Raw genomic sequence first — 27242 nt, forward strand, 5'->3', positions numbered from 1 at the left:
TGTGATTCAAGAGCCATTACAAAAAGTGCAAGCTTTGGAGAAGATACATAGAACTTTGTGCATGAAACATTTCATTTCATTACCTGAAGGTCTAGAGTGTAAACTAAACTATTTAAAAGATGCACACCTTCTACATGGTTATTTCATTTGAGAATGACAGGGACTTTATTTGTGTGTTTGTTTGATCAGTGCTGCAAGTCTTCATGGTATATGGAATGTTGGATGCATTTGCTAAAAAACAAGATATTTAATTAAGCATGCCACAAAAAAACCCCAAATCTCTGATAGCTTAGTTCACAGTCAGGCAACTTAGGTTCATCATGTCAACCTTCTTTGCACTTGTCTATTATAAAGAAAGTATATTTTTCACAAAAAACATTTACACCAAGACAACAACAATTTAAAAATTCTAAGACTTTCCATATTCCCAGTGACAAGGAATATAGATCTCTAATGCTGCTGAGCCCATGAGGTAAATTAAAGATAGCGGATTTCATTCAAAACGTCCTTGAGAGCCACTTGCTTTCTGAAAAATTTGGAAGAAAGATAACCTATGAGGATGCGTATGAACATACAAATGTTCTAACTGTTCTAACATATAAATGTACTAACTGTTCACCTCATTCAGGATTAGACAATTGCCCATAATACAGTTTTACATACAGTGAAATTAAAATCAATTATCAGATTCCCAGCTATAAAAGGTAAATTTCATAATAAAATCTCTATAATGTACTTAGAAACTTATCAAACAGGCACTGTGTAATCAGAGATAGCAAAGGAAGAGGGGGAGGGGGAGCGGGAGAGGGAGAGAGAGAGGAGGAGGGACAGAAGAGGAAGGAAAAGGGAAAAGGAGAAAGGGAAGGAGAAAAGGAACTTCACAGTGATATGGACTGAACCTTTTGGTGCTGTTTGCATAGGCACAGAGTAACCAAGTGTAACTGAAGCTGTCAGGCGCACAAAAAGTAGGTTTACAACACTGCACCACCAGCGAGCTATCCAGCACATACATTACTATGTGTTACCTATACCACAAGCACTCTGTACAAATGTGAAGCGCAACTTTTTATATTTCTGTTTCTCTTCATCTTCTTAAAAAGAAAGAATAAATAGGCTGTCTTGCAAACACTTCTATCATCATTGTAAGGTCAAAAAAGAATAGAAGTCGGGATGGGACAAAAAAAAAAAAGCAGCAGCTAGCACTGAAGAGCTACCACTGAATTAGAAAAGTAGTATCTAAAAGCTGGTGATTTCCACGACAGCTTCTTTGAAAAGATGCCACCTGTGGAACCTTTAGCACAGTTTTAAAAGTGATCATCACTATACTGGGGAAGCATTTGCAACGTACCCTTTGTTAGAGACATACAGTTGTGCCAACTAAAGTTCATGAGAATCTGAAGATGTTACATATTATTGCTTCATTAGAGAAATACATAATTTAAATCTTTGTCATATTAAAAGGCATGTATGCAAGAGGGCAACAATGAGAAATTTCCAAGTTAGAATCTGTCTTTCTTGAATGTTTAAAGTTTGTAACGCTACTCCTGCCATTACATACTACATATAGAATAGAACACCTATAATAAATTCAAAAGGGTTACTACAGAAAAGTACACACACAATGTAATACTTGCATTGTCTAATGTCCTTGCATTTCTCTTGATTACCTTTCCTTTGATTCAGACAGAAGAGCACAATGAAAGAACTATGTACTCACTCTGCCTTTTGTTCTCTCTCTAGGAAAACAAAATATTCTGCCTTTAAAAACAATGTATTCTGTACAGCTATAAAGACTAAGGTATAGTTTGTATAGAAGAAGATATAACAAACTTAAAAACAATAAGTAGGTATTGCACAGGATCGATTTTCAGAGCTGAAAATATGCACATTTTCAATTGATTTCTCTTTTTCCCCCCACTGTTTCCTACTAACAAAATTAATATTTTGAAACATAAATCTATAAACCTACATGAACCAAACAGTTTCCATATTAAGGTATTCTAAGTAGCAGTTTCTTTTAAATTAGAACCACTAAAAATCACTGTTAATTCTAAAACTTTAATACAAAAAAATCTGATACAGACCAAGTAGCAGCATGAGAATCTTGGGCTTTTTTTAATTTGTCTTGCTTAAATTAAAGGGAGGAGGGGGGGCATAAAGTGATATTACATTTCAAATATAACATTTGAATTTTTCCATGGTCATATTCCTGACAGTTATTTAACACTATTACCGCAGAATTAGAAGTTCACATCATCTCTGAAATACCATATACAACAGTATACATGGAAATTATTTCTCTTTCAACTGTTCACTGCAATAGTTTTGAAGATTTTTGTTCTCCACACATTCAGAGAAGTCTAGCTTCTTGTTCTGTCTCAGTTGCCAAAAATGAAAACAAGAATCAGGATTATCTTAGACTCTAACCTGAAATGCTGCAGCCTCTGGCCTGCCCTTCAGCCCTTCCTCTGAAAAGGTCTCCAGGTGCAGTTTGGGTAGCTCCAGGGTGAAGTCATTCGCGGCTGCCGCAGCACATGGCAGCAAGGCCTGATCTCTGACCTAAAGGGAAAAAAACAGCATCAATGTTAATTCCCCTTCAGACACATTAACTGGGATGAACTGGGTCCCCTTGAGCCCACTGAGTGGACTTGCATTGATCGCTGGACCTGAAATCCATGAATAAATTTAGGACTAATTGATTTTTCGTTGCAAATAAATCTCTAATTCTGAGTGCTGGGAGAGAATGTTAAGAAGAAAAAGCATCTTCCCCTGGTCTGAAATGAGAATAAGAGACACTAAGGGCTCACTAGTCCGGCTGGCATATACATTTCACAGATCTGTCCCCTGTAAAAACCTCATTGTACTTCTAACTGAAACAAAAATGAGCTATGAAATTAAAAAGTTCATGCGATCACACCAGCAAGAAGCTGGTATGTGAGTGCTGCATACTATAGGGAGATTGTATCAGTTCTCCAGAATAAGGTTCATTTAGTAGCAATTCAGTTACAATCCAAAATAAAATGAACAATCCACAAACAAAGCAAAGTGAACTAACCTGTAGCTTTCCAATTAACAAGGGTAAAAAAAAAAAAAAAAACAAAAAACAACTCAAAAAAGGAAAAAATGCTACTAGATCTCTTATTGCAGACTAACTGTAAGAAATAACGCACTAAGTGGTATTAATTGACTTTTGTGCAGTTTCTGACCGTGCCAATTTGAAGTGGGAAATGCTACAATTTGCACAAAGCCCAGACAGACTGGTGTTCAGTCCTTCGGCAGGCGGGCGGACTCGCGGAGCGCGGGTGGCCCCGCGCAGCCCCCGCGCCCTTGGTGTCGCACTGCCACCTGCCGGCCGCGCGCGGCAGCACCGCCGCCGCTTTGTCCTCGGGCATGGACAAACATCGGACACTGCCTAAAATCCAACACTTCCCCGTGTTTCGCAACGTGTCCAGAGTCTGTCAGCGTGGATGTGAAATTATATGTATTTAACACGTAACTTCCACAGGCGCATCAGCTATGTTCGTACATCATATGATGCCACACACCCATTTTTCACTCTATTTAATACTAAAATTACCATGTCCACCTCCAGGAGACCCCAGTAGTCACATTAGATTGTAATACAGATGGATAGACACACATACAAATATATATTAGTACAAACGAATAGATGAAATCCATTCATTAGGCATAGACTGCATGTGTTGAGTAGCAATAGAAAGTGTTGCAAACATAGCCTTTAACTAAACAATATACAGTCTGATAATAAAACATAAACTGAATATATACTAAATACCCATAACTCAATAGATAAACCATTTAGTAAATACTATTTAAATATATTTCAGTTTTTCTTAAAGGCTCTCTTGCCCACAAGAACACATCAAACATGAATTAAAACCTAGGTCTATTAATTTTAAATCCCAGATTACTTTTCCGTTAACTACTTACAAAATTAGATTTTTGTAAAATGTTGATTATGAGTGAACATCTTTCAAATAATAGCAGAGCCTTTAAAATCTGCTCTGATTGAAAGAAGCTGTGCAAATCTACTGACACAAAGAAGAAAAGATTTTATGTTATTCATTCCTCTGTTCTGTGGGAATAGGGAGTCATACATTTCCCAAGTTGACCTAAAGAATTCCTGTCAATACCTGTGGCTGCCAAACATATGCACTATGATGCAATTTTTATAACAGGAAAGGTCCTCTACACATTTTTTGCACACATAGTGCACTAGGTTCAGGATATACAGTCCTATGGAACAAATATACTCTCTAGAGTGTTCTGTCAGCATGTGTAATTCTGGTCAGATGTTAATCTTGCTGAATATAACAAAATGCATTGCTTTAAATACACACACACATACACACACAGACACACACACACACAATTTACATTTTTATAGCTTATATATACCAACTTTTCAATGTCTTTGCTGCCAGTATGCCCACAGATAAAAGAAAACATTAATGTGGATTAAGGTACTAAGAATTTATCAACATCAAACCACCAGTGTTTTGCCTTCTACCCTTCTGAACCATAGTCAATAGATCTAAATATTTTACTGCACCCTGGCCAATTCATTGTTTGATGTTTAAAAACTCAAACAGAATCAAAGAAAATTTATTAAATTTCAGCCCCCAAATGAGATACTATTAGCTTTGAAAGTCAAGTTTAACCGCGATATTGATGATTCTCTTTTTTCTGTGACAAAATTCACAAGGGAAATCCCTATGTCAAAGTACAAAAGCAGATTGCTAATACTAGGGGGAAAAAAACAATGTATAAGCAATGTAGGTATAATACATACACAATACAGACAGTAGAAGTCCTTTTAACCCTATTAGTTTCAAACTCTCCATTTCGGTATTGGGGTCTGACATTCACTGAACAATAAAACCCATTTTTTAAAATAGCTGCATTTTGATAAACATATGCCATTAATACCACTGTTTCAGAAAAGTACCTATTAGCTTCTTAAAGATTATGATATTTGACAGGAAGATCACAACTAAAAAAAACCAAACACAACATTTTCTGTGTTTGTAAATACTTAGATTGTAAAGAGTAAATCTCATTATCAATATGCATACTGAGAACACAAAATTAAGGCAAACTTTACCTTTGAAAAATACTCACAAGGATTCAGGAAAAAGAACAAAACATTGGGTGTATACTGTACAAATATCATTGCATTGTTTCACTAGAAATGAAAATAGTCTTCAAGTTGGCTACCTGTTAAAAGACTGGAAAACTACAATGGCCATGCCTACATAGAATAGAATAGACTATACCTGTACAAAATCTTAAATAAAAACTAATTTAATAACTTCTGTCAATTGGCTTTTTGAGATCCAGAAATATAATGACAGGGGTTGGGAAACTGAGTTTATTTCCTCATTTTCTAATGGAGCAGGCACAATACTCACATACAGACTTACATTAGAGAACCATGAGGAAAAGGTCAAACTGGTAATTTTATTTTTTTTAAAAAGAGGGGGTTTTTTGGAAGCTTGACAGCCAGGAAAACCATCCTATATACTTTAACTTTAAAATGCAACTTTCAGAGCTTTTTTTGTATTTAATGACTTTTTTTTTAATATAGATGAAATCTAAAGCAAGGCTATTTTGTCTGAGGCGTCTCCTTAGGCTAGAGACTTAATGTTAAAATCTAATAAACCTAATCAGCTAATCGGGCTTACTGCATTGATTAAAAATGTCTAAAACCAGTTCCACTTCCCTATACTCCAAAATTAATATAGAGAAAAATTATATAAATGTATATTTATTCAATGTTAGTGAAGATTCTGGTTATTTCTCATTTTGGTAAACATAATTTTAGCTGCAATGGTGAAAAGTTGTAAGAGTGATTTTACACTGAGCATAGTTAAGTACTGTGACAGTGCGCAGCTGAGTATGATCCTTAGATTTTTCAATTTAGCCATACAGAAATACTATCCAAAACCAGGCAAAATCACAAATAGATCCACACAACTCTACTACAATACCCATAACATTTTAAAACAAAGGGGCATAGTGACTTATGATGGCATTTAACTTTTTAATTAATTAGGACAGCAACAAAGACAAGACTATAGTCACTCAAATTAAAATCAATAAAGTATTCATTAATTCAGATCAAAGCTGAAACTGAATAATAAACTGAAGTTACATTATTGGCTGAACCAAGGTGTAGAATTTGATGGGCTAATTCTGCACGTTCAAAAATTGACTTCAAAATTTTCTGCTGATTCAAGATAACAATAGCTTTGTCACAGACCACTTCTGGGCTCACTTTGTTTTTCCTCTGCACAGTTCAAGCTGGTATGTCCAGTTATGCCAATAGAGACATGGTACTAAATGCTAGCAAGTTGCAAATGGTATTAGAATGTGCCTAGGCTTTCCTAGTGTCTTTGCCCAGATACTGACCGGTACAACAAACCTGAGATTTTAGTTTCTGTTTTGTGCCTAATTCAATGGGTTTTTATTACAAAAATAAGATAATATAAATTTCACTATGTAATCTATATTAGGAGAATATTTTATAAGTTCAAAGTTTTACTCAAGAGAGTAAAAAACTTTGGGCTTATTATACTTTCATTTCTTGATACTTTTTTAATAGCATATCATCTGCAATTTAAGCAGCAGCAGAACTACAATGATGCAGTGATACGGTCATAAGTGAATGGCAAACCCTGATTCAATTTATTTGATTTGAGATGACCATATTGCTGATATAACAGGAGCTACAAATACACAAATCATTCTAGAAGAGTGAAAACAAAATGGTTTCTACCATACTGCTATGTGTTCTGCATATGACGTATAATGGACAAAAATGGTTTTAGAACTTTTTAAAATAGAAGAAAGCAGTTTGAATGCAAACCACATCTTAGTCTTAACCTCAGCCTTGTAAGTATGTGACTGATTTAGCCACATGATTCCATACCTCCAGCGCAGCATGTACAATGGAGGCCATATTACACAAGTTAAGGACACGCACGTCTACTGAACATGGTCCTTTGCCTTCTTCAATTAGAAGTATTTTAACAGAAATAAATTATATAGTAACTAAATGGAATGGGCAAGTCTTTGTTACAGTGGTACAAATTATCATGGAACTAAAGAAAAAAATTTATATACATTAGTGGACAGAATTAAACCTTCATGAACACCTCTTATTTTTTTCATGTTTAGTTATGAATTATTGATATTTTCTTACTCTATACTAGAAAATATGAGTGAATATACAGGAAGGAAGTTGCACCAACAATAGTACTGCATAGTGCTGATAACAGTAGTTCTTCAACTAAATTGCCAATACAAGTTATTTTCTTAATGTTACATCCCAATACTATGGGCTCTCTGGAAAACAGTGATCACACTTGAAGTGTTAGCCCATTAAGGGAACACAGACCCCAAAAGATTTGATAAGGGATTTGGCACACGCAATATCCAAAGAAGTACAAACCACGGCACCCTGCTAGATCAAAGAGTCAACCCGTTATTATCAGTTGCTCATAAACACCAGAGTCTGAGTCTGCTCCGAAAATAAGGAAATCACTTCAAAACGTGTATATGCATATTGCTAAGTGAGGGCCTATATAATCCCAGACACAATATTTTCCATCAGGATGTTTCAGCAATCAAGGATCACTCTAGAAGTAGAAAGACTACCTGAGACAAGTTTGCACAGGTTAAACTGAAGGCATTTTAAATCAAACACCTGAAAACTGGAAAACTATTGCCACAATTAGAGAGCAAATGAGGTGAGCAATGATATTGGGAACTAAACTAGACAACTGAACTGCAAAAACACCCCTCAAATTTCTTTTATTTTCCCCAAGAAGGATAAAAACCAAACTACACCAAATCACAACATATTTTGCTGAGACAAAATAGTGTCTAGTAGGAGGGAAAGGGAAAAAGAGTTACATGATACAGTTGAATGGACACTTGCTATATGGCCATCACAGTTAGGTCTGAGTACTCATTAAAGGCCAGCGGATTATTGCACCCTCTTTCATCAAAAGAAGGGTTTGACTTCTGTTGATAGTGGAGGTTTTAAGGAGTTTTTCAACATACTTTGCTGTAGGTAGCCATACATTAATGCAATTAGGTATATCAAATATTTCACTCAATTGAAAAACTACTGAAAATTTCTCTATTAGCATAGAGATTTAGAGACTATCTTTTGTGATTACTGTCATATAAATCTGCATTTAATTACAAACCAAGCCATTTCACAGGTGGTTTCTAAAAGAACATTAATTCCTTCATAACACCATTTGTGTAAGGAGACATATATCATACGAGGTATCTCGTATCTATATCTCATTATGATGATCTCAAACATCATAAAACTGATGTTTTGGGTCTGATTGGCTTTTTTTTTCCCTCTTTCAGATTAGTCAAGATTATGGAAATTAATTTTCAAAGCAGAGTACCATCCCAGACTTACTTATAAAATTAATTCAAGCTTTCTTGCATTACTACACACATACACTACACACTCTGTTGAATAAGATGTTAATTTGATCCAGTGGTTTTTTTTGCAAACATTGACCACTGCACCTAGGCTTCACTGTGGTTGCAAGATGTGCACTATAATACATTCCCTATGAATGGATTTCAGTGACCTTGGACTGAAAACGAAACTATGTCTGGAGAAAACAACATTTAATGTATTCAGTAGTTCCGCAGTTCTCCAAACAAGGATTTTTCCTTACTGAAGGCAAACTACACTAAAGTATTCAGCCTTTAAAAAACAAACAAACAAACAAAAAAAGCCCAACTCAACATAAACCAACCAACCAAAACCAACCAAACAAACAAGCAAACAAACAAACAAAAAACCAAACCAAAAAAAACCAACAAAAGATAAAGAAGAAGAAATATGCACCCTGAAATTAGTTATTTAGATATGTCTAAACTGAAAACAGTTAAGCACACGGATATGACATTCGGCAATGTCTTATCTTTACTTTGTCAAGGTTTCTAAATCCCTCTTGAGCTGGAGTACCATTTTTAGCTTGGCTAGGTCAGAATGACACTGAACAATATGAGTGATGACACACAAGACAGCTATATGGACAGAGTTGTCATCAGCAAGCCAGCTGTGCTAACACCTGTATGTCCTGCACAACTGATCTTTAGGCACACAGATCAAGAAAGTCAGATTACTAGGGGAGGAAACAAAAGTCATTCATCAAACCCTGAAACTAAGAGGTGCGAATTTGAGATGGAGGAGGAGAAAAAGTAATATTTTTACTGCATTTTTTCTTAGTCCAGAGAAATAATAGCTTGTTTCCTACTGTAAATTTCTTACAGGAATTATTTAGAATTTAAACAGTCTAATTCGATCTTCTTTGTGATCTTTTGCACATACCCACTGTTTCAATAGGCTTCTGATAGGGCCAGTTTAGAACAACCCAGGGCCACAGTGATGGATAGACCTTGAGCACACAAGCAGGCTTCACTCTTAATGTTAGTTTGTCTAAACACATAGAAAAACCGGCTCTGGGTGTTTGATTAGGCTAGGAAGAATTTTAAGTTGAGATCTCTAAAACAATAACAAATAATAAACAATAAAATAATAACAATAAATAATAATAATAAATAAATAATATGATGGACTATAGATCCCAGTTAACTGAGAGAAATGTGGTTGATCACTATACTTACATATATCAGGTCATATCTACTGAGTCGAACTGAGGCAGCTAACTTAAGACTTATAACTGTTCTGTTCTTCCAGGGCCTGGTCAACTTGTGGTCTTCTTGCTGAAACCAACAACTATTAGCACTTATACTGTTTTTACTGATGTAGTCACCTGTATATGGACTTAAACCTTTTGTAAATTAATTCCTTGCAGGCTGTAAAACAGCTATTCTAAGGAAATGCACTTGATTGCTATGGATCCCATCACTAATAACAATCTAATGTTACAACCTTACTAATTCTCAAGTATTCAATGGTCTCATCCTGTCTCCAACTGTCTCTTGGTGCTGTATTAAAAAAACACATCATTAAATCAGATAAAGAAAGATGTCTTTGTATTTTTTACAAGTATGTAACAGGATAGATGATACGGTATTCCTATTTTTTTCAACTGATAGAACCGTGAGGCTCAGAAATCATATACAGACAGTTTAGGGACATTTCAGACAAGACAACAGGAGTGGCAGTGAGGCAATGAAACACAACAGTGGAAGGATTTCAAGGCATGACTGCTGACAGGTCTGCATGGAAGCTGTTCTGCCAGCTGGCATAGGAACCTTTCAATCAGCAGAAATGAAGTGTGCTACAGAAGTGAATGAAGAGTAATTTTTCTGACCAAGTGCCAAAAGGAAAGGAGCAAACTGGATAGATGCTTTGATCCCTGACCTGTTCCAAAATGTCAGAAAGCATAGGTTGCTAACTGATATTAGGAAAAATTGTGAGGACATGGTATTTTACCTGCTAAAATGGCCAAATCTTAAGCAGCCACGACAGGCTGAAAACTCTGACAGGCTATAAAGCTTGTCAAGATTTTAATAGTTAAGAGCACAAGGAGAAACAGAAACAATTTTCTGCCTCCATAAAGGCTGACTCACTGGGATGGCTTCCCATAATGGTGTGTAGCAGAGGCTGAGTGTAGAGTACAGGGATATAGGCAGGCTGAAGAGGAGGCAGTTATAGCACCGTACCAGGTGCAGGGGCCCTGGTGCTGGCAACAGGGGCTGGAAGGCAGCCTCTGTAAGGTGGGACAAAGCCAGTTCCAGCCACCATAAATGGACCACTGCAGGACACGGCTGAGTCCCACAGCCCTGCTGGTGGCCCCACTGTGAAAATGAATTTCAGACTGGCAAAAGCACACCACACAGGGAGAGCAGAAGGGAAGAAAAAGATTGAATATCAAAGTCAGAGAAGAAGTGGGGAGGAAATGCTTGAGCCACTGGATCAGGTATTTCCCCATAGCCTCTGCAGAGGTCCACACCATATTCCATGAAGGATCCCACAACAGAGCAAGTGGATAGTTCCTGAAGGAACTGAAAGCCATCCAGAGCTCATACTGGAGCAAGTATTCTTGAAGGTCTGCAGCCCATACTGGTTCAAGGAAACAGCATGAGGAGGAAGAAGCAAGAGAGAGTAGTTACTATGGACTGTCTGCAAGCCCCTCTGTCTCAGAGCACAAGCAAAGGAGTCACGAGCAAAGTTGAGCTTAAAAGGCAGGATAATGCTTATTTTCTAACTGTTATTTCGAACTCTCCAAACCTATTTTAATAAATAAAATAATTTCCCTAAGTCAACTATTTTACCTGTGACAGTAACTAGTACGCAATCTAGATCTCAACACATGAACTTTCTCGTGCTATCTCTTCCTCCTGTCCTGTTGAGGGGGAGTGAGAGAGCATCTGAGTGGGTCTCTGGCTGGTGCCCAAGGCTAATCCACCATAAGCACTCAAATGGAGGAGCAATACAAAGGGAAAGGGTGTATTTATAACAAAAATAATAACCTCAACTTTGTGAGAGGAAAATGTTTCAAGAAAAAATTTATTTTTCATACATTAAAAAAGGACTGCAGATGGTTTCTAAAAAAAGACATTCACTTAAATGGCTTTTCTTTCTATTAGAACACTTTTTAAGAAAACTCTTTATGTGTGAACTTCAAGTAGATAGCAGTTCCTCTCAGAACTCTTTCATTAAAAATTATTTTATGTCTATTATCATTTTTCTATCACCTTTTGGTCATCTTCAATATTTTGAAAATAAAACTGAGCCAAACCAATATCCTCTTGAGGTCTTTGTTTGCCCTTGGTGATATTCTGTTGTGGTTTTTTAATTTGTTAAAACATTCATTTTGCATTTAGATATTTATCCATACTATTCAGATGGTATAAGACAGGGAAAAATCTCTTATTTTAATGATATCAAGAACTCTTGTGCAAATAATTCAGCTCCAGGAGTAGGATAAATATAGCTAATGTGACGAGATCCAGGACAGACAAAAAATAACCTTTCAAAGAATATCTTGTAATTTATGAAGAATACGGAACTAGCTGCCAAAAATATTTTCTCTCTTAGTGTATGCAGTGCTCAAATTCTTCAACACTTATGCTCCATAAATATTCGTGATGGTTATAAAAGGTGGCTCTCAAATGGTCTTGAAAGAATCATTCTGTGCACAAGCATGCCCAAGCACTTTTTGACTTAGTCAAATGTATGATACTAGAATTTCCATCCAGGCACAGCAGGGGGCAGAAAGTGGTGTAAATGATCCCTTGTCTAGAGCTGCATTAGAAGCATGCACAGAGATTGTTTCCTTCTGCTCTGATTCTTCTTGCTTTGTTTGTTGAATGCTACACCCAGGTATGCCCAAAGGCAGATTTATCTAATACCTGTATTGCTGCCTTCTGGAATTCTTATAGGAATAGAGTTAGAAAAGAATGAGGCCACTTTAATGGATCAGAGAATACTGTCTTATCCTCAGTCCAACTAAGATTACTAAGGATGTCTATAAAATCCCTTTGAGGTCTATAGGCAAAAATTTAGCATTATACATTAATAATACAGATTCTGCAAGTGATGCAGTGGAATTTTCTGGATATTTGCTCATGAATACATCAATGTAGAAATACTACAATCTTCAATTTCAAACTCTCGTACGTATAACTGCAGCTAATGGTAATACATATTCAACTGCAAATGATTCTGAACTTTATCCATTTTCTTTTCATTTCTTTTTTGAACATAAAAGCAGTTCCCAGAATTTCTAGTGGAGAAAAGAGAAGTTTCGTCTTCCTTTACTAGTATTTCATCCACTTCATCATGTTCTGATTTTTCACTGTACGAGAAACCCTTTAAGAACAACAGTGTAAACTCAATAGTTTACACATAAGCCATGTTCATTAACACTAGGTAATTAGCTACCATTATGATGTAGGATTTACATTTCAGATATTTCCCAAACACAGATCAATATTTTTTTCCTTTTGTTCTTCTAGGAGAAATGCTATGTCAAATTATGAATTATTTACAATCAATTTTTTTAGTTCCTGCTGAAAGGAGCATCCTGTCATTTCTAATTCTTATGTTTTCCTCATTCTCTAGGTTGACAAACTAGAAAGGATAAATTATTCTGCTGCTCAATAATATGCTATTTGGGCCTAACAACTGTGTACATCAAAAACTAAGAAGCAGATGTGGTAACTAAAATTTTCACAAAAAGATAGCTTTTTCTTGATCAATTTACTGCATCAGGATAATCACTACTAAGCATGTGACCTTATCTATAACCTTTCCCCAAAACACTTCAGTCCTTGTGCATATAACAGCACAGCTTTCAAAATAAAAATGTAACTTTGCAATCCAGAACAATAAATTCTCAATGCCAAGAACTGCATTTGTTACTGCAAAAACACAGCACTTTTTGCATGGCATACATTTCTAGGCTTAAAAGAAGCCACTATGAAAAAGGAGGGGGCACAAAGCAAGACAGTCTCTACCAGCACAGTTTGCTGCAGCTAAAACACAGTTCTAAGCTCTGTCATTTTCCGTGAACATTAAAGCAAAGAGAAACTCGAAAAAAGTATCTGAAAATTAAATTAGCAACACTTCTGGTGAACACAGAAACTAAAATAAGGAATAGATTGCCATGTTGATGAGAATTCAAGACATTATAAGGGAAATTAACACTCCAAGGTAATAAAAACACTTATTCTGCTCTGTGTTGCTCTAGACTAAAAACAGTTATAAAAAAACTAACCTTTACAGCTACAGTTAACAGTCATTTCTCCCAAATAATTAATATATACAGCTTTGTTGGACTTTGAAAAATACTAAACCAGGGCAAAATAGTGCAAGTCCCTTAAGATTATTACTCAATTTAAAACTGTTTTTAAAAATTATCATTTAAGTTTTTGACTACAGTTTACAATTTACTGTCTCTTCCTTATTTTTTTAATCATATATCAAAGATTAAACCAGCAGGCACAAAGGCAAATGTTTTATAGCCACCACGTATGAGACTGCAGGAAATGACTGCTGTCTTACACAGTAGAGACTTAACTCCACAGCAATTGCCTTGGATATTCAATAGTCTTCACTTGGTAACCAGAAAGTGTGCTCTCAGTGATTAAGGTTAGGATAGTGGATTTTGTAATAAGTTTTATATTAAAAAAATATGGTTTTGTAGTACAAAAATGCATTTTATTTCACTAAATCTGAATATTTTTTTAAGATAAAAGAAGTTGAAGGTAGAAACAAACTCTAAGGAAAGGAAGTTGCTTTACACAAATTTCTACTCTCCTCCTTTCCTGAGAATAAGCAGTTGTAAAACTTTGATACGTTTGGAAACACAAACCAGAGGGATAACTTCAGATTCTTACCTTATGAAGAGTGGCTTCCACAGCTTTCATATGACTAATGATCAATTCTTTGTCTCTATTACAAGGAAAAAAAAAAAGTAGCTTATAGAACTGAAGCTCTACTAATTTGGAAATTCATTTTCTGCTATTTTTTAACTATCACACCTTTTCAATTAATTGTTGATAACTCAAACTGTTTGTTTTTATCTCTCCTTTTTACATCTCCAATGTAAACCCTAAAAATTAGTTAATGTGCCACTATTTGGTATGGTTTCATATGAATGTTCTGGATTACCAATTAAACCAGTTGTAATTATAGGCATATTAACAAACAACTATCATGCTCGTGGAGAAGAAATATGCAGTTTTAGATATAAGGGGCATGCTGAAAGGAGGCCAGGCTTTAGCAGGAAGAGAATACATTCTCATATATTTCTAAAAGAAGTCCAGTCAAGGATCCTATCCTTACGAAAGGGAAGTTTGGAGAATGAAACAATACTCTTACACCTTTTTGTAAAATAGGCAAGAAAGACAGTTTTCATCAGTTATTCTGCCATAAAAAACCTTGGTCTCAAATGACAATTGACAGAAGTAGAATTGAAGTTGCATAATACCATATGACTAGGAAGAAAGGACAGCATGACCACCGAACACCATAGGAAATCAAAAGGGATCCATGCCAGAAAAGCTGATATACCTTAACATTCCAGGACTGCCTTTTATTTTGCCAGCTATGTGAATATTTTGTTTGAGCTTTTAAAGCACCCAAACCAGAAGTCATAGAATCAGAATCATTTAGGTTGGAAAAAACTCTAAAGGTCATTGAGTCCAACCATTAACCTTGAACTGCCAAGTCCACCACTAAACCATGTCCCCTGGGGCCACATCTGCATGTCTTTTAAATACGTCCAGGGATGGGGACTCCACTACTTCCCCTGGCAGCCTGTTCCAGTAGTTGAGAACCCTTTCAGGGAAGAAATTTTTCCTAATATCCAATCTAAACTTCCTGGCACAACCTGAGGCCATTTCCTCTTGTCCTATCACTTGCTACTGGGGAGAAGAGACTGACTCCCACCTCACTCCAACCTCCATTCAGGTAGTTGCAGAGAGGGATCAGGTCTTCCCCCAGACTCCTTTTTTCCACTCAAACCCATGGCATTTTTCTCCATGGAAAAACTGCTGCTTTCTCATTTCTTGATTCATATCTTAACAGCAAATATGGAGAGGTGGCCAGAAAAGTAGGATTGGGTTTTACACTCCTAATAAAGCTGTCACATAGACTTTTCTCTCAGGATCCTGCTTTTCTTTGGACTAGATTGGCTGGGTACTCAGTTTCTGGCTGAGGTTAAACTACGACACAGAGAAATTACCAAAAGGCTACTAAATTTCTGTCATGTTCACTGTTATCAGACACATTTATTAATATTGCTTCCTACTCCAGAGGAAAGTGGAAAGAACTGCTGGCCACCACTTCAGGAAAATCAAGATAGCCATTCTCAGAATGAGCTAGAAATCTTGCTGTCCTTAAAGCTCTGCAAAATTTTAGGAAAGAAGTTGAAAGGCACCCTTGCATTGCTTACAATCACTCAGGTTATGGAATAGGTATTAAAATAAGATTTTCTGGATAAAAGCAAACTCTTTTTCACCTACTTTGCTTATGTTCCGATGGGAAAAAAAAAATTTGTTATAAAGAGTTGTAAAACAATAAATGGTATTGGAGCTTTCTTAATCAATATTCGACTGCTTTATACAGAAACAAAGTCAACTTTAAAACCACTTCACATTAAAATAACCCTTTCTAAATACAAGAATGACCACAGGGAATGATCCCTACTAGAGTGCATAAAATAGACTGGGGCAGGGCGAAAAGGGGTAAGCTTTCCAGAACGAATCCTTCTTCAGGTTATATCTGCTTTGATACACTCATATCAAATAATATTTGTCATTTTAATTAGGTTGCTAAACATTTCACTTATAACTATATTAATTACATTATTTCACTGCTGCATAAAAGCCTTAAAGATTCTAAGCTATTATTCTTCAGAGGTCAAATGAACCTCAGGTATAATGAGAAATTTTAATTTTAAATTGAACTTTTTTTAAGTCTTAGCCACTGACCAACAATATTCAAAGTGCATACTACAATAAAAGTAATAGGCAACAAAGTCTGAAAGGATTTATAATTTTATCTGACTATATAACTGTAAGAGGTTAGTAACAATCTCGCTCAAGTCAAAGAACACCTTTTGACTACCAATCTTTTCAAGATTGGTCCCTGAACATTTCCTTCCACTCTTCAAGTTATGGTATAAAAAAGTGTGGGGTTTATGTCTAAATCCAAAACTCTCTGAATTCAGCAGAAATATCTATCCTGTTCTACAGATAAGATTAGGTCCAAAACAGGTTTCAGCCCCTTTGGCAGCTGAGACCTGTCACCTAGCTGATGTTTCTGCATTTATTATAAATAAATTGTATCTATTTAAAAAATGACATGAAAATAGAGAGAACAAACAATCATTTCTTAAATAAACAGAATAGTAAGGATCTGCCAAAGGCATGTTGTCAAGTCAGTAAGATAATCGGCAAACAAAATGCTTATGGTATTTCAGGACCAAGAATTTGGAGCACTATTATGGGATAACTAGAGAAAACATAATATCTGGTACCTTGAACTAAATCTAGTACCTTGAACTAACAGTTTGCTTTTTCAAAGACTATCCCTGAATTTCAAAGATAGACAGATGTACTTTTGTTTTCTAGCAATACATTAGCCAAGGCTAAAACCCTGTGCATGAAAGTAAGAATTGATCTTTCGTCTGTTTTAAATGATCTCCCCAAGGTCCCAGGGCTCACTTCGCTGCCGTGCAGAGGGCACTCTCTGCATCACGGATGCTCCTGCTCAGCCGACGCTTGTCCTGCTCCAGCTGGGTAAGAAGTCTATTTTGCTGACGCAGAAATCGATCTCTTCTTCTCAGCTTCATTGTTGCCTCCGAGAGGCTCTGCAAGCAGACAGAAAACAGAGTTACTTGTCAGCCCAAATAATTAACTTCAGTTTATGCCATAGGCTATTAAGCAAAGTGGAAAACAGACTGACTGTGAAGTAGATTTGGACCATTGCATACTAAAGTCTTCTGAATTCTCTAGGTAAAACATTACTAACTCAGCAACTCCCCAGTTTGTAGTACATGGCCTATGTACAAATATGTTCATAAAATAAAGTGATTTTTTGAGCAAGCAGGGACATATATTGTGCTACAGGTACTATATTTACAAGTATTAGATCTAAACACAGTAGAAATAATCAAGAGTACAGCATTAAAGAGCACAAAATATTCTCAATACTTAATTTAAAATAAACATTAAAGAATTCACAAAGAAAGGGAATAAAAAAAGAAGCATTTATTTAAATATTCTACACTATTCAGAAATTTCAGGATTAAAAAAAGTATCTAATATTCTCTGTTAGTGCATCAAGTAAAATTTGGCACAATTCCTGCTAAGTATAGATCACTGTTTTATGGTGCTTTTGCTACTTCAAAATTAGCTTTCCAATATGCAAAATAGTATGTATATTTTTTAACATTTCTCTCTGACTTAGAATTAACACAACATGCTTTAATCAATTCAGATTAATCCAATAAATGAAAAATAGCACATAGGATTAATTAATAAAGAACCTGTTTAGTTAATACTCCTTTCTGCTGGGATAAATCAATATATTTACAGACTGGAGTATTAATAATTTGATTTCATAATTTGCTAAATGTTACATTTTACTTAAAGCTGTTAATTGCCTTTTTAGAGAGAAATTATAATACGTGGTTATAAACGTTCTTTTACAAAAGGTGTATTTCCTGACATATTCTAAACCAACGTAGAAGAATAGATGTGCTGGTTTAAAAGTTAACCAGCAAGGCAAAATGAACTCAATTCAAAAGAGAGATTTATAAGTCAGAATAACAATTTATTAAAATAATGCAATAAGTACAAGTATACAGACAGACAATTGGTTTTAACCCACAAAACCCAAATGTACAAACCCAGCACCCTGGGGTATGAACAAAAGTGGTGTACCTTGGCCCACCCCCCGAGTCCAAAGCAAAGGGAGAGGGGATAAAACCTGCTGGTGGGAGAGCTGCTGCAGTCTGGTCAGAAGTGGTGATTGCAGTCCAGTTGAGGGTGGTGGTCTCAGCCTGGTTGGGAGCAGCGGTGGTCTGCTGTCTTCCTCTGGGTCCCACGAGAGAGAGCCCCAAGGCTCTGAAACTCCCAGTTATATACTCTCCAGTTCAGGCGGGAGTGCTCAGTCCCTCCCTCAGAGTAGGGAATTCCATAAAAGGGCATGCGGATGCTCAGTCCCTCTTCCATAAAAGGGTATTAGAGCAGGGAATTCCATATAAGGATATCAGAGCGGGGAATTCCATAAAAGGGTACAGGAACATCTTCCCACCTTGCAGGCCTCTACTGACAGCAGTTTTTGGGAAATGGCATGGAGGCTATAGAATACACAGTTTTGTGTTACACCCATCCAGGGATGAATTGGTCCCAGCCGTTCTAACCAGGACAATAGAGAAGGCTGCATAGTTGCAAGACTGAGCTCTTGCACCTTGTTTTCAAAATTTATGGATATGTTTTCTGCTTAAGTTCTGAGAATGCTCTGCATAATTTGTACTCAGGAGTACTTGCCCTGGACTGTGGAACATGGAGAAGATGTACTGTGCTGTGGATATGTATCAAGAACAGTATATACAAAAGGCTGGTAAAAATTTGGAGGAAGCTGAGAACTCAGCTAATCTGAAAAAATTAGAGACCTATCTAAGAGTCAAAGGTACTTCAAAACACAACATGCTAGAGAAAATTTCTACACAGTAAGGAAGTACAGCATGAGACTGCAAAATAAACTGAAATCTGCTGATTGGTGTAAGTTTTCTTCAAACATTTCTAAAGTCAAAAAAGCATCCAGTTATTTCAACGTTGTATTTTGAAGGTACAGCACTAAACTGTCTGTTCAGCAATTTACAAAATCTAGGCTGAAATTAATCACAGCTGTAGTGAAAAAAAAAAGCAATCAGAAGTTTATTTAAGAAACTCTAACCCCAGAAATGCTAATATTTTTCTTGCTCTAATGACCCCGGGTTGAATTACTCTATTCTGAGTCTTAGGTCATTATTTTCAATGAACACTTGATATTTTTCACCTAAAAAAAAGATAAATACACAGATATCATTCATCCACTCCACAAAGATACCCAAAACCGGTAGTGTTGCTTTCAGAAATTCTACCCTAATGCCACTGGCAGCTACTAAAGCCCCTGTCTGAACAGCTGAATTAGTGAATTATCAGATTTTCAGAAAAGTTTTTTCCGAGGAACAAGATGTCGATTAGCATGAATAATGCGAGCCATCTTTAATTTAAAAAGAAAGAACATTATATTGTTTCATTTATTGTGTTTTGTGTTAACTGTTTGCTTGGTTAAGTTAGCATTGAGGATAAAGTTGTGAAAACCAAGTCAAGTCTACCCTCTGCCCACATTCTGACCTTTTGACAAAGAGAAATTATTGAACAGTGAAGAAGGTCTCTGGTGCCAACACTTCGTTCAATCTACTTTCCCACCTGATCGAAAAACCTGTTTTTAAGATGACAAGGCTGAGCTTTGATGATGTAGAATAAATAATCCTGCTAATATTTTGATGCAAGAAATTTTTGATGTAGAGGTTGCTGGAACAGATTTTGGCTCCAAGATCCTAGTGGTCTAAGACTGGAGACAGGATAATATGAACATTATGCATATTTATTTCAAGCTAGTTATGCTTCTACAGGGGTTGAAGAGCTGTCTGCTTTCACATAAAGCTTTCATCACTGACCACTAATGGTGAAGAGATCCACTAGGTGTCAAAATCTTCTGAGAGCTGCTAACTAATCTAGGTTACCCACTGCAAGCACGGGCCTATTAATGAGGCAATAGCAGGGATGAAAGCATGAAGCCTATCTCTGTTAAGGGGCATGACCAGCAATCCACACTAACTGGTGATGAAGCAATACAGAAATGGTTAAATTAAGTATCTCACTGAACAGCAGCTTTATTATATTCAAAAAGAACACCATTATTTACAGAAACCTCCAAAGGATTAGGACTATCAGCAATACTTCAATATCTAAGCAAAATGGAAACTGATTTTAGCACTCCAAAAGAGGTTTCAGCAACTACTTGAAGCTTCTTGCTACTGTGGGTTAAAGTCAAGCCTTGGAAATGCTCAAATACAGTGTGGAGTATTATAAAATAATGGCTGGTAAGCCTCTTTTTTCCTCTTCTTCAGACTGATCTAATTAAAACCCTTGATAAACTTTATGGACTCTAATATTTCCAGCTGAGTGACTGAAACCAAGAGGGTGTGCCTCAAGGCAGCAAGGCAACAATGATAAGCAGCAGGTTAGCCACTAATTTCTCAGCCAGGGTAGATTGTGAAAGTGCGATGTTCTGATATCCAAGAAAGTGTTCAGGAGAGAATAGGATGAATCAAGTTTAATAACTCTGCTCCTAATTGTTCCCTCAATGCTCCACTCTAATTACTTGGAGAACTCTCCTGACTGTCACCTGATATTAAGTTGTTGGAGGCTGAGTGTGGAGCAGTGAGATAATCAATAAACATTTAGTGGGGAGAAGAATGAAGATCCCGTTAAGCAGTGGGAATCTGCAGCACCCAAAGCCCTTCTGCTCATGAGAAAACCTATGGGAGAGCCATAGTGATTGCAAAGCAATAATCCAAAGCACTGGTTTTAGGCCTTGAGGCCTTTAGGCAACAGTACATTTGAGGAAAAAAGGTTAACACGGTCACCCTAATTACAGCCCATTTTCACATTCTTCATATATAAGCAAAGACAAGCCAATTAGGTAGAAAGGAAGATAAGGGAAGTTTTATTTGTATACTAATTAAACCCCTGATGAAATTAAAGGAAAAACATACAGCTCTGTAATTGTGTCTGAGAAAGGTCACTTCAGGTTCAGTTATCAGAAAAGCACAGCCTTGAGATATTTCACTTAATCCACAATATAGCCCTTATTTTGCCCCCCAGGTCTTAGTATTTACAAAAATAAGAAAATTTCAAAACCTGATAATGCATTTATCTTGAAATGTTTTCTGTGGACAATTACAACTGTTAGAAAGTTGAGGCTAAATATGATAAGAAGAATGAAGGTTTTAAAAATCTACTATGTCTGCACATAGTTCTGTGAAGATGCTGAGCTTTCACTTTCAAGCATAAGTGATTCTGAACCAACTTAGAAGCCAAACTCCAATTTATTAGCATTCTATAAAATGCCAGTTATCTGCTTAATTCAGATGTTTATGCATTCAGGTGCTAATTCAGACATCACTGTGCTACTTCCTTTATCATCTACCAAAATCTCATAGATCAGTTCAGCTTTCATCAGAATCCTTAGAAGGAGTTTCCTTTAGAGACATGTTATATTTAGGTTTTTTTCCCTCCAAAAATTAAGCATGAAAAAACAGTTGTTGGAAAGAACATTAAGCAACTGATAGCACTGAAGAAAAATCTCATTGGATGTCTGTTCGTTTGGTCCTTCCACAAGCTCCCTTTAACAAGTTTAGGTTTCCCAGGGAGGAATCTTTTTATTCAAAACCAGTTACAAAAATGAATCAAAGCTTAACATTGTTATTCTTTACACATAAAAAAGCACTCTATTTGAAAGATAACAGATGGACAAGCACTCCAGATGAATGATGACAGCCATACAGTTTAAATTCACGCAAAGCATGTGTGACACATTTATACTGAGAGCACATTTTCCAAGATCACCCAAAGCTAGACTAAACTCCTTAGTAAATTAGATTTAAATTACATAGACACAATATAGAAGTATAAGATACGTAAATACACTGCAGTATGTGTATTATGAACTAATTTGTGAAATTAAAGATTATCTCTTCCAGATGAAGTTTCATATGTATATTTTCTATTTAGATGCAAAATATTACTTTTAAAAAAATACATTCTGAAAGCTGTCCTACACACACAGCTAATAAAATTTCACAATGAAAAAAGGTATAGAAAGTTTAGTCAGCATCCAGTTTAAACAGACTTCCCATTATCCTTGTTGGTAAATATAATCTTCAGGAGGGTCTCTGAGTGCCCCTCAAAAGACAGTCTACAAGTAACCTAGAGAAGTTTGCATCTTCAAGTGGTTCAAATTCAAAAGGTACAACAAGCTATATTAATATTTAATGTTAACCATATTTTTAGTATGCATGACTGCAATGCAAACCAAGTACAATAGCTCAAATTATACAGCTGAATTTCCACAGGATGTTTTCTGAAAGAATTCTTACTTGACAGGAACAAAAAAATGAAGCTTCTTCTATTAGAAGGGAATTAAAAATTTCAGGGGAAAAGTTCCATTGTAAAAAAAAAAAATTCATAACTGAGATTTCTCATCAATACTTTAAAAAAACCCCATATCCAAGGCAGACACTTAGCCCTGTGTCAGGAAAAAGAAGGATTTACACTTCTCAAATTGAAACTAAACTGTAATATCAACCAGATTCACTGTGTGTTTCACTGTGGCTGCAGTAGTGTCTTAAAACAGTTTGAAATGAACTCCATGTGGCTGATCTGCTCATGCAAGCACAGCTAACCTGAGGCTGACCGCCCATGATATTCCTTCAACAACAAATGCTTTCATATGCCCTTTAAACTTCTCAAGAAAAAGAAATATGAGTGCTCAAAAGGACACTTGAATGAGCTATATCTGCTTTGCAGAAAAAAGCAGTGATTTTTTTAACCTTTTTGCAACTGGACCCCCATCCTGACAGCAGCAATCTTTTCATATGCTGGCATTGAGAGAAAGTACATACCCGACGACTCTCCTCTGAAGTATGTGAAGCATGGAAGCAGTTAAAAATAGCTTATAGTGTTTCTAACAAGGTGCAAAAGGGCTCTTCATGTCTTTGAAAGTGCCTTGTGTTAGGAGGTCACAGAGCACTGAGGGGACTACTAAGCAAAACAAATACCAACCAGCACAATCATTTTAATAAATAACCAACAAAATACTGGTGAATGAAGGGATACTTGCAGACATATTTTCACATTTCTAATAAGATGTCAAATACAATAATTTGTGACTGTTTCATATAAGAAACCCTCATAACATGGGAGCACAAATTATGGGTTAGCCAAATCACTATCAGAAAAATGTCAAGCAATCAACCAAAGACAATTATGACTTAAATGACAGTACAGGTAGCTTTAAAAGCAGTTGTGATATGCAGCTACTGTACAAGATCCAGAGTCCAAGTATTAGGAAACGTTTCAATAAAAATTTATTTCAGAATGACTCAAGGGATGGGATGGAGAAAATGCACACATTTTCATTTTGCAAGAGATTTTACTTACAAAAGGCACTTGAAATTTGAAGCACGCACATTGTGAAAGCAAATGGCATTACCTATGTATGTCTAGACAACAGTTCATTTATTGACTGAAACATAGCTCTCAGACATCCAAGTAAGTTAAGGTAGCACGAGCATTTTACCTGCAGTGGTTGAGGATGGATTACAGTGCCTCAAAGACTTATAGCTAGGTTTAATATCTCTTTGCTACCATCAAACATTTCTCAAGAGAAAATCTATTCTGATCAACAAGAAAGGAATATATTTTTCAACTGTATTAGCTCAAGATGTTTAGCAAAGTATGACTGAAAATGCTTTATGAAGTCATTGAACTGTGTATGTTTTAAAGTTATTGTGAATTAAACCAGCTTACTAATTTAACCACAGTAGTTCTTCCTGAATAATTCCGCATAATAACACCTCTTCCAGAAGAAACATCCTATGTTCACTCAGCTTCAAAGTACAACTAAACAAAACTTTAAAAGCTTTTATGGAAGTAATCACAAAATATAAACCACTCACACGTAGGTTAGACCCTCATGGACTGTTGAGAGACACCCTTTTGAATACCAAGATACACTGGGCCTTTCAGACATACAGTAATCTAAACAGAGATAATAAATAAAATCTACTTTTAAACTACATTTTGGGAAATGTTGAAGTACATGATAAAATTTATGCACATGATAATTTAGAAATTTTTATCAGCTTCTAAGCTAAGCAAATTACATTAGAATGATGCCTTTGATCTTTTTAGATTTTTTGCTTTTTGTAGATTTTAGAAGTAATTGTGTAGTAAATGTAAATTTTAATGTAGCTGTCATACTTAAGAACACTTTGGAACAGTAGGTTACATTCACTAAACCCTTTTTCCCTATTTCATGTCAAATTCTCTAAATTCTTCAGGCACATTTAGACTTCTTTTCAAGGTAGATTTGTAGGAAAAACCTCTGTTTAAGATAAGCGTGAACAACAAGATACCATTGTAGTCAAAGCAACCTTCAAGCCCAGAACCTTGGAGAGGCTCCAAAGGACAATACATGCTGTGAAGAAGAGGAAAATGATGCCGAAAGGGATCTTAGGACCCCCAACTCAAATTCCAAAGAGGCATGCCAGGGGAGGAGCTGGGGGGGGATAGTTCTGGGATTGGATGGGCAATACTGTAAAATTGTAGAACCATACCCTGGGGCGCCATATCTTGTCTGTACTCCTGTGGGCCAGGAGGCCATCATTAAAGACCTGCTCTCTTTATCTTATCTCTATACTAAATTTGCTTGGAGTATTTTTTGGCTTCTGATCTTAAGGCAACAGTATCACTGTTGCTGCAGAGAAGGATTATACCACCTTAATAGAAGAAAACCAATTCTAGAAAAACTCAGGCTTTATCCCTGTGAGTTTTAAGAATAACTCTTGAAGTTAAACGAGAATAAAATTTTGGAATCACATGCATGTTGGCATGAGTACATGATCATTCACTTCTTGTTCAATTTCTGACACACTACCTCAGGACTGATGTTTCTTTTTTCTCCCCAGAAATGTAAATTCCTCCCCCTTCACACTACTTAACTCTGTACAACCACAGACTAGAAAGGACCCAGCCCTGCAGAAGCAGCAGATTTTCTGTGCTTTGGCAGTATCGCACCTTTAAATCAGATATTTAAGTGCCATGGAAAAGGATAATCTTACTTTTTTTTCATTGTTACACTTCTTTTTTTACACCCTGGTAGACAACCAGCCTTATAGTTGCTACAATTCCAAGATTTCAAAAAGATGGTTTACACTTGGTACTGCAAAAGATGACTTTAGTAACAGTCATGTACCTGCAAGCAAGGCACTAACTTTAGGAGCAAACTCTGCTGCTGCTTTGTAACGCTGCTCTCTGCAATACTGTAGCACAATTTTGCTATACATTATCTAATTGTGCACATTAGCACACAGTATACAAGACAAAAACACAAAGAGCACTTAAGATTTTATCTTCACTTTACAATTGCTGCTATATCACATGTACATACACAGAAGTATTTAGCTGGATTTCTATCAGGATACCATATATTGCACCAATTTCTTGCATTTCATTATAGCATCTGTCGTCTGTCACAGCCTCAAACCTCCTGTCTCCCATCATGTCCTACTGGTCTTAATGATCTTGCATTACCAGGGACATTTCTAAGCCCTGGAAGAGACTTTTTAGGTTCTCCAGAAATGCCCTTGCATGAGATCTGCATCGCTCAGTTTCTTTGGAACATTTCTAAATGTTAACAGTCAGTTAAAATAATTCAGGAAGAAGAAGAAACAACAGAAAAAGAATATTAACAATTACAACAAAATGGTACCTACAAACTAAATAATCACAATTTCATTCCCACTGTTTATTTTAAAAGGCATACAATCTGAAGTTAGGGAGCATCTGGACACCGAGAAAAAGTCATAAGGGTCAGGCTGACTGACACACAGCTTCAGAAGTATATTTAAGAAACAAATATTACGGTACCCTAGCCATATATCTTCTCTTCAGAACAGTTTCAAGAAATTTTCTAAATAGAAAGGTTCAGTTAGTTCTGAGTAAGAAAATATACTGTCTGTGACCTCAATACACTGGTGGTCCCAGTTAAGCTTTTTTTACTGTTGTAGGTTATTCTGCAGCCATTTCTTGGAAGAGGTTGCTGCACAATTCCACCAGACATTAGTGCATTAATGTGAGCCATCACATTAAGAAGTTAGGGACAATGCCAAGAATGTCAGTTTGTGCCACACAAAGTTTTAATCTTGCTTCATCAAGATTTTTTATTTTCTTTCATTAATTAATTTGACAACTCTTTTTTTAACATAGCATTAACATTAATGTGAGCTTCACATTTCATAAATATATACTGTAAAATTCAACATAAAAAAATTAGGCAATATAAAAGAGTAATTTCTGTTTTGAGTTTGTTGCCCTGCTACAATCTCAAAGAGCTTCCATGCTCTTCATAATTAAATATGATAGCAGAGTTACAGATTTTAGAAGATGAAAATGGTATAAATTTTGAAAAATCTTCCCCTTCAAAATCAGTGAATACCAAATGGAGTGTTAAATTAAATTAAAAGATCAAATTATATGAAAGATAGGCATGGCTGCTGTCATTGTATGTAGCCAAACAGACCGAAGTGCAAAAGAGTGCGTCTCTTGTTTCAGCCTTATGTCAGTCAGATACATACTTAATTATATTCCAATAGTTTAATTATATTCCAATAAGTATTTGAAAGATTGTTACTTACAGTTTCACAAGAAGATATAAAGATCTTTGCAAAGTTAGCTTCACACAAACAGAAAGGGAGATCATGGGAAAACTTGAATAAGGTGAAAAAATGATGAAGCCCTGGAGAGATTTTTGATAAACAGCAGCAAGAAGCAAATCTATGTATAAAGGACTTGTATATCAAGTACATGTACAGTAGAAAGTCCTACACATTGATATCTATACTACTAGGAAAAATAGGGTT

At 36.0% G+C, this 27242-nt stretch overlaps 1 protein-coding gene across 1 annotated transcript in view; it reads right to left on the reverse strand.

The window, feature by feature from the left end:
- CCDC171 (coiled-coil domain containing 171) overlaps positions 1 to 27242 on the reverse strand; it is a 157398-nt gene that overhangs the window by 41262 nt on the left and 88894 nt on the right. Inside the window, 3 exon segments of the mRNA XM_027709201.1 lie at positions 2428 to 2559; positions 14374 to 14428; positions 17206 to 17351. Coding sequence (XP_027565002.1) covers positions 2428 to 2559; positions 14374 to 14428; positions 17206 to 17351 — 333 coding nt within the window.

This window comes from Neopelma chrysocephalum, unplaced genomic scaffold, assembly GCF_003984885.1.
Source record: "Neopelma chrysocephalum unplaced genomic scaffold, ASM398488v2 Primary Assembly neopelma1_96710, whole genome shotgun sequence".
NCBI classification, from domain to species: Eukaryota; Metazoa; Chordata; class Aves; order Passeriformes; family Pipridae; genus Neopelma; species Neopelma chrysocephalum.